This window comes from Musa acuminata, chromosome BXJ1-6 (genome assembly GCF_036884655.1).
Source record: "Musa acuminata AAA Group cultivar baxijiao chromosome BXJ1-6, Cavendish_Baxijiao_AAA, whole genome shotgun sequence".
Classification (NCBI taxonomy): domain Eukaryota; kingdom Viridiplantae; phylum Streptophyta; class Magnoliopsida; order Zingiberales; family Musaceae; genus Musa; species Musa acuminata.
This window is the reverse complement of record NC_088332.1, coordinates 43,656,865-43,671,363: the sequence shown is the minus strand read 5'-3', so window position 1 is coordinate 43,671,363 and position 14,499 is coordinate 43,656,865. Positions and strand designations below refer to the sequence as shown.

General features: G+C 48.5%; 2 protein-coding genes and 1 pseudogene across 2 annotated transcripts; 1 reads left to right on the top strand and 2 right to left on the bottom strand.

Annotated features, from left to right (window-relative positions):
- Nucleotides 1-1,224: 1,224 nt before the first annotated feature.
- On the bottom strand, nt 1,225-2,424 carry LOC135677568 (CBL-interacting serine/threonine-protein kinase 14-like). Its single transcript, XM_065189933.1, has one exon. The coding sequence runs from the start codon at nt 2,422-2,424 to the stop codon at nt 1,225-1,227; it is 1,200 nt and encodes a 399-aa protein (XP_065046005.1).
- Nucleotides 2,425-3,121: 697 nt separating this feature from the next.
- On the top strand, nt 3,122-5,150 carry LOC135677194 (CBL-interacting protein kinase 29-like; annotated as a pseudogene).
- Nucleotides 5,151-5,193: 43 nt separating this feature from the next.
- LOC135677193 (mini-chromosome maintenance complex-binding protein-like) lies at nt 5,194-10,994 on the bottom strand. The gene is made up of 14 exons (XM_065189222.1): nt 10,711-10,994; nt 10,223-10,336; nt 10,020-10,127; nt 9,538-9,663; nt 9,405-9,449; nt 8,207-8,320; nt 7,948-8,106; nt 7,156-7,230; nt 6,905-7,018; nt 6,563-6,765; nt 6,158-6,293; nt 5,729-5,953; nt 5,545-5,612; nt 5,194-5,469 (listed from the first exon to the last, which is right to left on the bottom strand). Exons 1-14 carry the CDS (start codon nt 10,957-10,959, stop codon nt 5,355-5,357), a joined length of 1,851 nt encoding a protein of 616 aa, XP_065045294.1. The 5' UTR covers nt 10,960-10,994; the 3' UTR covers nt 5,194-5,354.
- Between the last annotated feature and the right edge of the window lie 3,505 nt (nt 10,995-14,499).

The following is a 14,499-nucleotide window of genomic DNA, read 5'->3' as shown; positions in this document are numbered from 1 at the left end:
CTTCTTCAAGAACACACCAACTTTGATGGATGATTTTGAGACTCGGCAATGTGAGTTCTCACCCCAAGTCAAGTAAGAAATGGGACTGAACAAGAAATAACGCAGCAGTTAGTAATTTGTACATCAGATGATGACTTCTTCCCGGGGAGGATTAGTATTGGTGTAAACAACTTTTTTAGCCGTGGCCTCGGGGCCGACGCGGCTTGTTCGGGGGTCCGAATGACGGGGATCTAGCGTGGTGTCTCTCGGGGTCTCCCGGTGGCCGATCGTGGTGGTCTGGTTGGAAGAAAAGCTTCGCTGCGGCGCCGAGTAGAGACGACTCTGGTGTGGCACCTGCACAAAGGTCGAGCCGAGGCGCTCGGCCCGACCCCTCCGACGGCCAAGTTAGCGATGTGGAGAGGGTTCCAGATGAAGAAGTGTTTGGGGTCGCCCCTTAGGCGTTGTGTGTGTGTTCCCCTCCCTTCGTCTGGAACTCTGGGGTATTTATAAATGAGTTTGATGTTACCTGATTTGGCTGCCTGCAAGAGCAGGACAGTACCTCCGATGGCGTTTGACATTGCCACTGGGGTTGCGTGAAGAACCGACTGCCGCAGGGTATGGGCGAGCCTCGGTCGACATCCTCCTCTGCCTCGGCCGAGCGCGGGGTCAGACGATGGAGCCGTTGACTGGGAGCGGGTGACGCTGGCGCATATTAAGTCGGCGTTAATGCCCATTTCCTCGGGCAGTGTGTTGTCCAGGCATGGCTGACGTCAAGGCGTGTCATGTTACCATTTTTACCCTTATCAATTAGGTTCAAAAGCTTAAATCAAGATTGGTGGGAGGACGATGGAATCGGCATGAAATGTTCATTAGTTTATGGAAGGATCTGAAACTTGACTAAATGGACAATGAATAGCCCAACCTGACATTTGCAGTCAGAATCCAATTTAGATCACAGAAAGATCTATATTGTGATCTCAATCCACTTCATGGATGACCTGTGTGATTCATTGCAGGGTTCTTGCAGAAGAAAGCATCAACGGATAAGATGTTCAAAGATCTCACGAATCTTGAAGCGATTGAACCAGGATTACTAACAGAGATAATTTATTTGTACTTTTCTTTTTGTTGAATTAAGAACAAACCGGTTTAAACCGCGGGTCAGCGGTCTCCGACCCGGTCCACCAACGCCGGCCTCAGCTTCTCGTTCCAGAATCTTCCGACCGCTCCACTGCACGCCTCCATCTACACCTCCACCACCGAGGTGTCGCCGGTTAACCGGTAAACCTCCACCTTCAGCATGAAATCTCCGTTTTGCCCCTCGACCACCGCGCCCGACCGCCTCTCCCACTCCTCCCTCACCACTGACAAGCCGTCTGCCTTCCCCACCTGCTCGACCCGGTCTATGATATTGTCCACCGGCTCGACCGATGCGAATCGCTCTCGCGACGCCGTATCCAGGAAGAGGCCCGAGAGGTCGAGCCCCGGGGAGGAGACGATCATGTCGAAGGCGGTGAGCTCACCGCCAAGCCGGCGGTCGTGCTGCCCGGCGCCGGGGTTGTTGCGGCGGGGCCGCGTCATGGCCGCCCACTGGTCGGCGTCAAAGTCCTTGGCGAACCAGGAGTCGCGGAGGATGTCATCAATGGAGATGCGGGTGGCGGGGTTGGGGTCGAGGAGTCGGGCGATGAGGCGGCGGAGAGCGGGTGGCGTCCGGAGGGGGAAGCTGCGGTGGCCTTGGTGGTGGATCTCGCGGTAGAGCGACATGGGGTTGTCGTGGTCCTTGAAGGGGTGGTAGCCGGCGTTGAGCTGGTAGAGGATCACCCCGCACGACCAAATGTCCACCTTCGCCCCGTCGTAATCCTGCCTTGATAGGATCTCCGGCGCCTTGAATCCTCGCGTCCCGCGTTGGCTGCTGAGGAGGTGGTCACCGTTACCGCCTTCTGAAGAAGAGCGGCCAAGGGCGGCCAACCCGAAGTCGGAGACCATGAGGTTGCCGGTGTCGTCGAGAAGGAGGTTATCGGGCTTGAGGTCCCGGTGAAAGACGCCGCGAGAGTGGCAGTAGGCGACGGCCGAAAGGAGCTGACGAAAGATCCGGCGGCAGAGCTCCTCCGAAAAGTGGCCGCGGGAGTTCAAGCGGAAGGAGAGATCCCCGCCCCGCGCGAACTCGAGGACGAGGTACACCTTGGACCGGGAGGCGAGGACCTCGTGGAGGCAGATGATGTGGCGGTGGCGGAGGCGTCGAAGAGCAAAGATCTCGCGGATGAAGAAATCGACGGGGGCGGACGAGCCGGGGCGGCGCCAGGGCTTCCGGAACACCTTGATGGCCACGGTGTGGCCGGAGGTGATGTGGCGGGCGCGGAAGACCATGGCTGAGGCGCCTTCACCGAGAAGGCTGCCCATCTCGTACTTGCCGAAGATGACCCTCGCCGGCCGTGGCCACGCCATACTTATCTGAAGCATCTCGAGCGCCAGGGTTTAACGTAGGAGAACAGTGCTATATATAAGACATATAAAGATGAGGGTGTTTGACTACCAGTGTGAACCAAATCTTGATTTAGGATTCGGAGTTAGATGTCAGTTTAGAGTTTCCCTCTACTACGACTCCTAGCAAAATTGAATCAACACTGAGAACCTCCCACCACCGTCGACGCAGCGGCGAGGAAGGAGCGGGGAACCTCCACAGCTACTTTCGGAGGAGCTCACTCTGTTTTCACGTCGTCTTCTCCGTATCTCTCTGTCCCCCCTCCGCAGGCTGTCCAGTTAAAAATGTCTTTCTCAGGGCGATGGGTCGCTTTCTTCTTCCCGAGGACCCATCCTGAACTGCCCTCCCCTGGTTCGGTATGACGTACGCCTGGCTTTTTCTGGACCTTTTGGCCGTGATCTCCTTCGGTCCGGTAGAGACGACGGCAACTGTTTGATGGCCGCATCGATCGCCTCTCGTAAATTCCACGGAGAGCTGTGGAGGAAGCAACCAGGAAAAGATGGTAGGTACTCGGTCCGCGAATCGATGACGGTGAGGAAGGAGGTCAAAGCTAAGCGAGGCGTCCGTGTTCCTCTCATGTTCCTTTGCGAGTGAGATGTTAGTGACGCAGAAGAATGCATAGAATGTAGTTTGCTTTCACGTCGGAAAACGACGCCATCATCTGCTTGCATATTCTCCTGATATCTCAGCATCCCTCCTTATCAAACATGACGGACTTCAGTGGCAGTGCGCCGCCTGCCAAGGTCATATTCGGCAAGTACGAGCTGGGCCGCCTCTTCGGCCGCGGCGCCTCCGCCAAGGTCTACCACGCCCGCCACGTCTCCTCGGGCCACGGCGTCGCCATCAAGGTCTTTGCCAACCCTCGCCACCACGCAGACGGCGGCTCATTCATCCGCGAGATCTTAGCCCTCCGCCGGCTCCGGCACCCCTACATCGTCCGCTTCCACGAGCTGCTCGCCTCCCGCTCCAAAGTGTACCTCGTCCTCGAGCTCGCCAAGGGCGGCGAGCTCTTTTCCCGTGTCGAGGACCGCGGCCGCCTTCCGGAGGACCTCTGCCGCCGAATCTTCCGCCAGCTCATCTGCGCCATCACCTACTGTCATTCCCTAGTCGTCTTCCACCGGGACCTTAAGCCGGAGAACCTACTCCTCGACGACGCCGGTGACCTCAAGGTCTCCGACTTCGGGCTCGCCGCCCTTGGCCGCACCTCTTCCGAGGGCAACGACGGTAACCACCCCCTCCACACCCAATGCGGTACGCCAGCGTACGTGGCGCCGGAAATCCTATCGAGGAAGAAGACGAGAAGGTACGACGGGGCGAAGGCGGACACAAGGTCGTGCGGGGTGATGAGGGCAACAACGGCGATGGGACGTGCGTTGACATCAGCTCCTCCAAGATAATGATCCACGCCTCGGTTCGACTTGACGCGCCTGATCGAAGGAGACCAGGACGACAACCGGGGCACGCCACGTCCTGCGCAAGCCCGATGATGAGGCAATAATGGTGATGGGACGCGGGTTAACGTCAGCTGCGCCTGGATGACGCCTCGCGCCTCGGTTGACCTGACAACGCCTGGCCAAATCCGATCGAAATGTCGACCGAGGCATATTAACATCCTGCACGAGCCCGGTCCTTCACGCCATGCCAACACCGATATCAGACGTTACCATGAGTACAATCCTGGTCCCTGCAAGCAGGCACATCAGGCAACGATAACCTTCCTTATAAATACCCTCGTGCTCAGGAAGGAGCAGGGGGAAGAACAAAAACAAAAACCCTCTATGACTATCAACTAACTTGATCGTCAGAGGGGTCAGGTTAAGCTTCCCGACTCGACCTATGTGTAGGGACGAAGACGAAGTGCCTCCCACTACGTGCCCAGGCGAGAAGTTCCCTTCCAGAGGAAACGGTTGCCCCGTCACGATCGGACCACCGCAGACGGCCACCTCAGCAGTCTCAAGGGTCGCTCGGTAATATCCCTGATCATTCGGACCCGAACCCAGCCGTATTTCCCACAACACGGGGTGACCCTCTTCGTGCTCAACGCCGATTACCTCCCCTTTAACGACCCCAATCTCTCGTCCCTCTACCACAAAATCTATCGCGGCCACCACCGTTGTCCCAGGTGGACCTCGCCGGCTCTCCGACGCCTCATCGCTCGCCTTCTCGACCCCAATCCCGCCACCCGCATCTCTATCGATGGCATCCGCCTAAGACCCCAGGTTCGCTAGAGGCCTCGACGCGGACCAATGGGCGACCACAACGTGGCCCCGCGATGATGGCTGCGTGGTTAGGCACCACCATAGCCGACGTGGCAGGGAGATGAACGCCTTCGACCTCATCTCCTTCTCCTCGGGGCTCGATCTCTCGGCCTTCTTCGTGGATACGTCGTCGAACCGAGAGCGATTCGCATCGACCGAGCCGGCAGACGAGATCATGGACCGAGTCAAGCAGGTGGGAAAGGGGGAGGGCTTGGTGGTGAAGAGGGAGAGCGAGAAGGGACTGGGCGCGGTGGTCGAGAGGCAAAACGAGGAGTTCATTCTGAGGATGGAGATTTACCGGTTGACCGACGGCGTGGCGGTGGTCGAGGTGGAGAAGGGCATTGGAGCCGCCGGAAGATTGTGGAAGGAGAAGCTGAGGCCCGCCAACCTCGGCTTGTGAGGTTTACGCGGCAGTCAGCTACGTAATATCATACGCATGTAAACACTTGTAGTGCTTCTTTCCTCAAGCTAATGAACAGCAAAATGAATTCTGCTCCATTAATGTTTTAGGATCAAGACGTCTAAGATTTGCAAGACTCCCAAAATGTTACGCTTGAATACAGAAAAAATGGTACAGTTGAAAACCATTGCGTTGTATGCAAGAGGTTTAATGCACTGACCAGGTTACCCCCATGTCACTGGAGCCTCTCCTTCCTAAGCCTTTCCAGTTCCTTTATCATCTGCCAGTGCTCCAAGGTGAGACACTTCTCACCGAAGCTTGCAGACATCAGTTCAGCCATTGTTAGCCATCTGCAAACGACACCGAAGAATTGAGATGAATGGAGATCATAGAGTTTGGTCGATAGAGCAACAATTAATACAAACCTGGTCAGGCCAGAGCAGCCCAAGCTTCGATCTTCCTGCATGGCTGCAACCATTTCATCTTGTAGTATCTACAATTTTTTTTGTTGAAATGCAATTAAAAACACTCAAGAGTGTCGTTTCATTGTCATCTTCCAGAATGATAAATAACTTTGATAGAATAAAATCCGGGGTTGGATAACCATACTTGACTCGTTTCAGGTTCACTGGAGTGCTGGAGAGACCTCATGGTGGCCAAGTACCATCTCCAAGCTTGAAGTTTCTCACCAGTTGCATTTACTGAAGCAACAGATTTTGGACAAAAAGGTAACACCAAATCTGCGGAAAGGATATTAGATTTACCCTCTGAGATGACAAGTAATTGGACATCAGCAGCCATCTCCAAGTTGTAGTATTCGAAGTCGTATTCAACCTGCATCGTCATCAACTTACAAGTCTCATCTTGCAAACAAAATGGATCAATTTTCAGTTAAAATGGCAATTAAGCAACAAAATTTGGTAATTTTGGAAGTTCAGCTGAACACTAAGTTCTACTTCAAAGAACAGTAAAGGGATGAGCACCAAGATTCCGTGGGCTTATTATTGAAGTCGGCTATCTTAATAAGTCAGAACTCACCTTTTGCCACTCCAACAAATGCTTAAGTAACCTAGCATTCTCAACACCATTCGAGTTGAGGGTTCCATTCTGCATTCGAGTCTCATCTATTGTCAGGTGAGTACCTTGTGCCAGCTGCAGAACTCCAGCCACCAGTCTGAGACATACAACAATGTGATGATTATCAATAAGGATTTAGACAAAAATGACCTCAGTCTGAAAAGCATTACAGAAGCTAGACTAGGGAGAAACATCAGTTATCAGCTACAACTAGGGTTTTGTGCTGATCAGGAACTACAAGTAAGCACAACAATTGCACTATTGTCACTCTCACAATGTGCTAATATTAAGAACAAAAAATGAGATTCTGCTGGCTTCTGTACATTCTCAAGCAATATCATGAAGGTCTCACCAGGAATCTCCTACCTTCCTGTCTTGTTGTCTTTTCTAGGTTGAAGTGTCGCATTGTTCAGGTACTCTATTGTGAGAGGAATAGCACATGTGAAAGGCAATAGTTCCTCAACTGCATTAGTGAGCTGGCAGCCAAATATTGATGCACTTTCTCTGGTAAAACCAGTGAGATTTAGTGACAACTTGCCCACTGTAATCACATCAACCTGAGCTCTGATCTGCTCAGAAGGTTATCAAATAAGACCCATGTCAAAAGACCAACCCAATATTGAATTACTAAGGTGTAAGTTTACAAAATTTTTGGTAAATAGAACTTAAGTATCATTAGGAAAAAGAAAGGGCGCATGGAGAATATACCCTCGAAAGAAGATGCAATAATAGATATTGTGCTGCCACTTCATCATTGCCAAGAACAGCACTAAGATGCAAAAGTAAAGATTCTCGAATTTTTCTGATCATATTAGGTAAAGGCTGCACAAAAAAAAATCCATGTCAACATTATCAGTCTTGAAAGTTTAAAAAAATTGTTAATAAAATATAAGACAGTGGATACTTTTTTTTGCTGCAAGATTATATCCATGTAAGCAATGTAATAGTAGGAATTTTACCTCAATGACGGGTGAATTGGGAAGAAAATCTTGAATAACCAACTTCCGACATATTAAACAATGAAGACGTGGTACCTGAATGGAGTAGAGCTTAACAGGTCAATTTGTTGAGGGGAAAAAGAAGAGGAACATCTACATCAGCCTTAAAGAAGAAATAGCTAACGGTCACTTAAATGAAATCTTGCTAATCACACTGATTACTGAAATGCAACAGGGGGATCCAGATTTGACAAATAGTGGAACTTAAATGGACATGACAACTTGGTAAAGATTTCCTGTAGTTTGGCCAAACCATTGCATAATAATAATGGACAAATAAAAGACTTCCTGATTACTTGGAAGGATTTTCTGATAAGAGTGGCCAACTATGCAAATAAGTACATAATATATTGACAGATTCTACTTTTGACTCTAGTCCAGATCAAAAGCTCATCTAATTAAACAATCTAAGCAACAGTACAACATCAGCAAAATCAGCCATGTGGTTAGAACAAATTACAGCTGCAAACATCTGGATCATATATTTTAATAATCCCAATACAGCTCATATCAATTAATTCTAATTAAACCAAAGGACATTACAGCCTTGCCATTGCACTAGATGTTGGATAGAAAATGAAATCAGAAGGATGTTCCAGTTAGGATGGGAAACAAAAGCATTTCTTCTCCCACAAATTACAGTCAGTTATCTATAACTTCAGATGCTCTATCGCTAGCCAAACCAAATGAAGACAACTCATATCAACTAGTTAGATAAGCAATGTACAAAGTAAACATAATAAGTTGACTAACCTTACTGGGAGGTAAATGAGCCATTGGGTCCTCAAATAGGTCGTACATTAGATCATCAGAATTATCCTTATGACCAGCAAGCTCCGGATCAAATGTGTAAATACCAATAAACTCAAAGACATCATTCAACTTTAAATGACTTTCTGGCATGTCATAGATCTGTAAATATTCAATTGCCACTGAGACTGTCAAGTAACATGCGGTATATCCTGAAGGCATTAGCTAAAAAAATTAAACAAGAAAACTACAGAAGATTTACCTTCACTAAGCATGAAAGACAACTTGAATCACCATTTTTGAGCAATAAGTCACCACCATGTTTCACCAAGTCCTCTGATGAACCAGAGGACTGACATGTAGACTCATCTTCCTTCTGCAGAAGAGAAGAAAGTTATCCATTTTAAAGAAGTAGCAATGATTTGATGTGGTTCATGCCAAACTCAGAAAAAAAAACAGATCCATCAGTTAATAATAGAAAAGGAAACTATGATTTTCATATCAAAAATTAAAAATGTTAATGAACTTCTATAAATGTCGTAATATTCAAATTCAACTGCATAACCATTCACATCAACAACCCACAATCCTAGTTATGCAAGAATTTCAAAATAAGCAACCAAAATGTGACAACGTAATTACAAGAAAGGATCTCATATGCTTGAAAGCCAAGGTTGCCTAAGATTGTAGGATAGCATAACAGATACTCAAGGTGTATAGCTCCTATTTAGCCAAAATAAATGCTGACGATGCACCCTGATCCTTCAACCTAGATATACTGAATCTTGGAGAATCCACTATAATGACTGCCTCATACATTTTCCAAGCATGATACAAAGCTAGGTTAGAAGACCTGATTGTTGGAGCATGCCCATTTGATTTATTATAATGACATTAAATTTTCCATGGAAAGACATGAGTATATTTTCTGATGCAATAGCCTTTTTGAATCAGTTCAAGAGGCAGTTATTTATAGTCAAATGGAGTGGAGTGAAGTAATCAAATGCAGGTCAAACCAATATGTACCTATTAATATTCACCAGTTTGAATAAGGACCAGCCATGAACCATATAGATCAATGTCTTTCTTTTTTTTTTTTTTGCTATCTTAGGGTCATACTAAGTGGTACGGGTTAATACAACACCTAATATACCAGCATCACACTAATCAGACCAATTGTTGAAACTAGTATTTGACCTAGTTTTTAATCCTTAAGTGGTACTATGGACAACCGAACATAAAATATGTCAATTAAAAAAACGTCAACATATCATAGTAGTGGTTTATGTTTCAACACAAAACCTCCTTGACACAGTTCTCAACAAAAATGTGCATGCCAAGTCAAACCACTAAGCATCAACAAATGTACTTATTAAGCTATCATTGGCCAAGGAAAATATATGTCATTTCATTTATTCAAAATTTCCTGACCATATTTCTGAAATAATCTTAAAGTTAACCTGCTTCTTCATGTTTGAAGAACCCTCATCCCCATTATATGATACCTGTAAAGAATAATGCTTCATGAGATCAATATAGGGTGGCTACTAATTAATATATTAAGGGGGATATGGCACAAAGACAAAGAATCACATTTAAGTCCATATCATCTTCTGTGTTCCTTCCACGTTTTACTCCATGTTGGGATGCAGAGCTTGACATGTTTCTTTCACCTGGAGAGGGGGAAGGCTCCATTGTCCATGAATTCTGTCCTGGAACCTGGAAACCAGATGCAAAAACTTGTAACTGATGGGAAATTTGCAAGATCAGTACGAGATGCATTGTATTGCATGGAATTTCACAGCATTTTCCCTTTCAATTTCCTCTTTTCCCATCACATGTTTCCCATCAAGTTAATTATCTTCCCACCTTTCTTCTCAAAAACACGCTACAAGCACTAGGACGAGTTCTGTATCACACAGATGATCAGTTCCACTCTAAAGATAGAAGCACAATACCCAAAAAAGAACAATACCAGATTATTGAGCAAGTATTATTTCTCACTACACATTCATGATGGCGGGTCGATAGAAACCATTCTCATGAAATTAATACAAATGATCACGGAAACTCACCGGAACACAGTAAAAAAGGTGTCTTTCCCAGAGCTGTGTTTCAAATGCAGGTGGCATAGGAGAAGGAGCCACGTCAGTGAACTTATTTGACCGCCAAGTGGATCCATCCTTTATCAGAAATCAAGAATTGACTTAGATCAACACAACAGCTAAGAGCATTAAAAAAACAGATGCAAGAAGGAAAAGCGATGCGACGCTAGTACCTTGTAAGCACCGACATACAATTCATTGCCGAGCATATCTTGCAACATTCCCCTGAAGCGAACCAGAGTGTTGGGTTGGACCCATCGTATCGTCGATGCATCGAGAATGGGAACCTGATGATTTAGGGTCAAAGAATTGCTCGTCGTATAAGAAAACTCGTAATTGCATCACTGAGCTCGAAAAGTTAGAATTTTCACTGCCTACAGAAAGAAATCTAGGGTTTACGTTAGTTGCTGAAGAACAAGAATCAAGGGCTTTCCAGGTTTGGACAATAAAACGCGCTGGACTTCGAAAGAAGAAAGAGGAAGAACGATTTCAGAAAAAGCGCCTAAAAACCGAATCTGGTGAAGGGGGACGCCGCCAATGACTGAAACGCCTAGAATTTAGGGTTTTGCTTCCTCTTGTCATGGGAGTTCAAAGGCATCGGACTAAAGAGTCGCAGAAAAACCTGGAATTAGGTTTCAACAGCCCTCTTCCACAGACTTACCTGGGAAAGGCCGCCCTGCTCGAAGAGGAAGTCGCGGAAGAGGTCAACGGCGCCCCAGTCCTTGCCTCTGAAGGCCGCCGCCAGATCGGCGTCGGGCGGAGACGACGCCACAGCCTTCTCGAACGCCAGGCGCACGGCCCCAAGCGGGTTCGCGAGGAAATCGTACGCCAGTCCCACCATCTCTCTCTCTCTCTGGGGCGGAGCAAATGGGAGCCGATGGGAATTAAAGTAGCCATCGTTTCCCGCCATAGCGACAACTATTCCCGCCCAAAGAAGCCCGTACGACGTGGCAACCTCAGATATCTTCCCGCCGGACACCATTCGGTCGGTTCATAAGGCGAGGGTGGGGGCCTTCGGCACGCGCAATGCACGTGGAGTGCACCGCATCGAAATGTGACCCGGTGCGATCCAATGTGACGCGTACATTAGATTGGGCGCGCATCGTTGGGATCATATCCAGCCTCGTTCGTGTCAAAACACATACCAATTCCAGCTTATATCCTTTTTTATTTTTAATTCAAAATATAAAATAAATATTTCCTAAACACTGCACTTATCGTGTTGTAGATTTCAACCACATATATATATATATCGTGGAAGCTCGAACCGTCATGGTAGCAGACATCCATAGGACGCGTGAGCGTGCATGCATTCACGTCCTGTTTCATGATAAGAGTATAGTATGTGAGGAACCCAATTGTGCACGCTGCTCTCTCCGGTGTCCGCGCAAGGAAGACATGGGAGCGTCGTCGCCGGGGCTCCTCCGCTGTCGCCTTCTCTCCGGGCATGTGGATGCGGCCTGGGATCGGATGGACGCCGTCATGGCATGAAGAGATGGGCGCCGCACTTGCACCGCCAGGCCACGGGGTAGTACTCGAAGGTAGCGGGCGCCCCCGGGGGGACGGCCACCTGCACCGGCAGGCACGGGGTGCAGTTGCCGCACTTGGACGTGCACCGCGGAGGACGCGACCCCCGCCCCATTAGATTCCTGCGTCCTCCCTCCGCCACCGACGGCTCGCGTGCTCGCCGGGGACCCTGCAAGATACGGTGGCTCCGAGAACGAGTCGGTACGACCAGCATGCTTACGTGCGCTTGATGGTAGCGAGTGAGCTCGCGTCCATCCCGCGCATTTTAGTGGAAAAAGAGCGTATTTTTATATATTGCGCCGGAGGCCCGAGCTTGCCGCAGTCGCACCAACGGCGCATCGTAGCAACATTATTTACCCAGGAGAACAAGGAAAATTCTTTAATTACAGGAGAAGATTTGCGTGACGCAGAAGAGAGAGAGAGAGAGCACCTGCACAAAGGATTTCATTGTCGCGCTTCTAATCTCTGCAACTGAGAAATAAAAAAGGTAAAAGTGATACACAACCATCCATAGATCTAATACTGTTTTACGTAACACAGGATAAAGATGAACACTGAATGAAGTATCAGCTAGATGAGCGTGGAACCTGAGAAGTGGATTCTGCTCACCTGAACAAGCTTTCCAACTGCTTGTTTCCAAGAGAATAGCGAAGGCGACGAAGAAGACGAAGCACAAAGAGACACAGCTCAGGAGAGCCACCTTCCTGGTCCAACTCCTCATTTCCACACCTCTTCGTCCGCGAAGAAGCAGCAGCAAAAACAGAGTGCTGCAGACCTCAAATCACTTCTGAGCACTCACTTTGTCTGTCTCGCCTGCCGCATGCGTTCTTTGATGCCAAAACGAAGGAACACCTGCGTCACTCTCCTCCTTCCTGCTGTCTTTATGCCCGAAAGCTGCGAACTCGATCTCCAACTTTGGATTGGACCACACTCGGCAGCAAAAGGTCGAGCATCCACTACCGGAGTGAAAGGAAAACAAGGCAATGAGTTGCTGGTTTGGGTCCAATTCGGAAGTGCATGGTGGATGATGGGACTCTTGGAGATCAAGCTTGTGGAACGATACTTCTCTACAGATGTCTCAGTCCAATGGGATGGATTCGGAACCAGTCTTGCTGGGTCTACAAGCGCTCTGTTCTGCTGATGATGCTCTGCTGCACCCATTTGACAGCCATATGCATATGCCCGATGCCATTTGATAGGAACTCGGAGTGCAAGTGGGTACCATCCTTGGACATTGACACCTAAGTAGACTGCCATAAACTGCTGCTAATGAATTCCACTCGATCCAGCCAGTTGTAGCTTCTGAAACCTATGCCTAGATGCTGCCATTAGTCTTGAGGCTTTAAGCTTTTCATGCCCCCAATTGCAGCTACGATGGACATCCACAGAGCTTTCACTGCTTGCAAGAACTCCAACACACTAGGATGGAGATGCACAATTGCTTCATCATATGTCAATGTTATGCAATTAATGGGTTCAGCTATAGTTTAGTCGATCAAGACTTTGACAGCTTATCCTAACATCGTAAGTTCGAATCTCATCTTTATCATTTACCCTTTGCAAAAGGATTAATGGGTTCGAATGAGATAGTATTGGTTAGATTTCACATTCTGTTTACTGTTATTGTACTTTGCTTTGGTTGGATTTCACTCTCTCGCAGTTATTGTGCACTGTAATCTCTAAAGATTAAACTGTATAGTTGTACTGATGATGATAATGACAGTGGAATTATGGGATAACCACTAGCAATAATCTCTTTGATATTAATCCTGGTTGAATTTTACGATCAAAACCATGCGAAGAGTCAAACGAGAGAAGATTCCAAGTGCTTCTCTGACCTCTCTACATTTGCCAACACATCCATCTTTCTCTTCCTAATCCTACTCCTTCGCGATAAATCGCCATTGCGCACGCCATTAAGCCTTCTTTGTGTCTTCCGCCATGGTAGTTCAAGACAAAGCTATCACCTTTCTTCTTCTGCTGCTGGTTCTCGTCCAACGATACTGCACCGCCGCTAGGCCTGTCGACGGGATCACCACCTCCGGGGAGGTCCCGGAATCAAGCTTCGTCGTTCGGTCACTGCAGAGACTTGGGGCCGAGAAGCCATGCGGCCTGACGAAGGCTGCCACCGCCCGTTCGAGATCCAACAGGAAGCTCCCGGTGTCGGCGTCGGCGCCTCTCTTCTTCACCATGCTTCCCGGAAAACCCGTGCCGCCGTCGGCCCCAAGTGGAGGATCCAATTGAAACCATCATTAGATGGAAGGAAGCAGAATCCGAGGGACTGGATTTATGATCGATAATCTCACTATATGTAGCCGTGTAAGTTTTTATCTTTCTCTCCGAAAGGATAAATGATGAAGACGAGATCAAAACATGAAACTTTACGATAAACTTAGAATATGATGGGATATCTTCTTCTTCTTCCGCATGAGAGTGATGGATGTTGATAAGGTATATTTTGGGTCCACGTCGTGTCACGAGCGATGCCACGTAGCGCTGCAGCCAGGTAAGCAAGAGGAGCACCCCCACGTGTCGAGCCAGAGACCGTATCAAGGCGTGGCTCGATACGTCCCGTCCCGGAAAGCTCGGGACGGCACCGCATGGCGCCGTTCCGCGCGTCCCGGAGCAGCGGCCGCACAAAGGTACCGCCTCATCTCCCGAGGATTGGTCGCTATGCCCACGTACGACCGACCCTCATACGGTAGCATAAAAGCACCTGGCCGAGACCCGGTCGAGACCCGGCCAAGGGGGAAGAAAAAAAAGAAAAAACTCCATCCCGCCACTGACTTGATCGTCGGAGGGACCAAAGTCGGGAAACACCCGACAACGGTCTTTTTTGCAAGAAACCTATCATCGCAAGCAAGAAGGTGCTGATCAAACCCCCGCTCCCGACGCTCAAAGTGGTGTTCGATCGGTCTCGAAA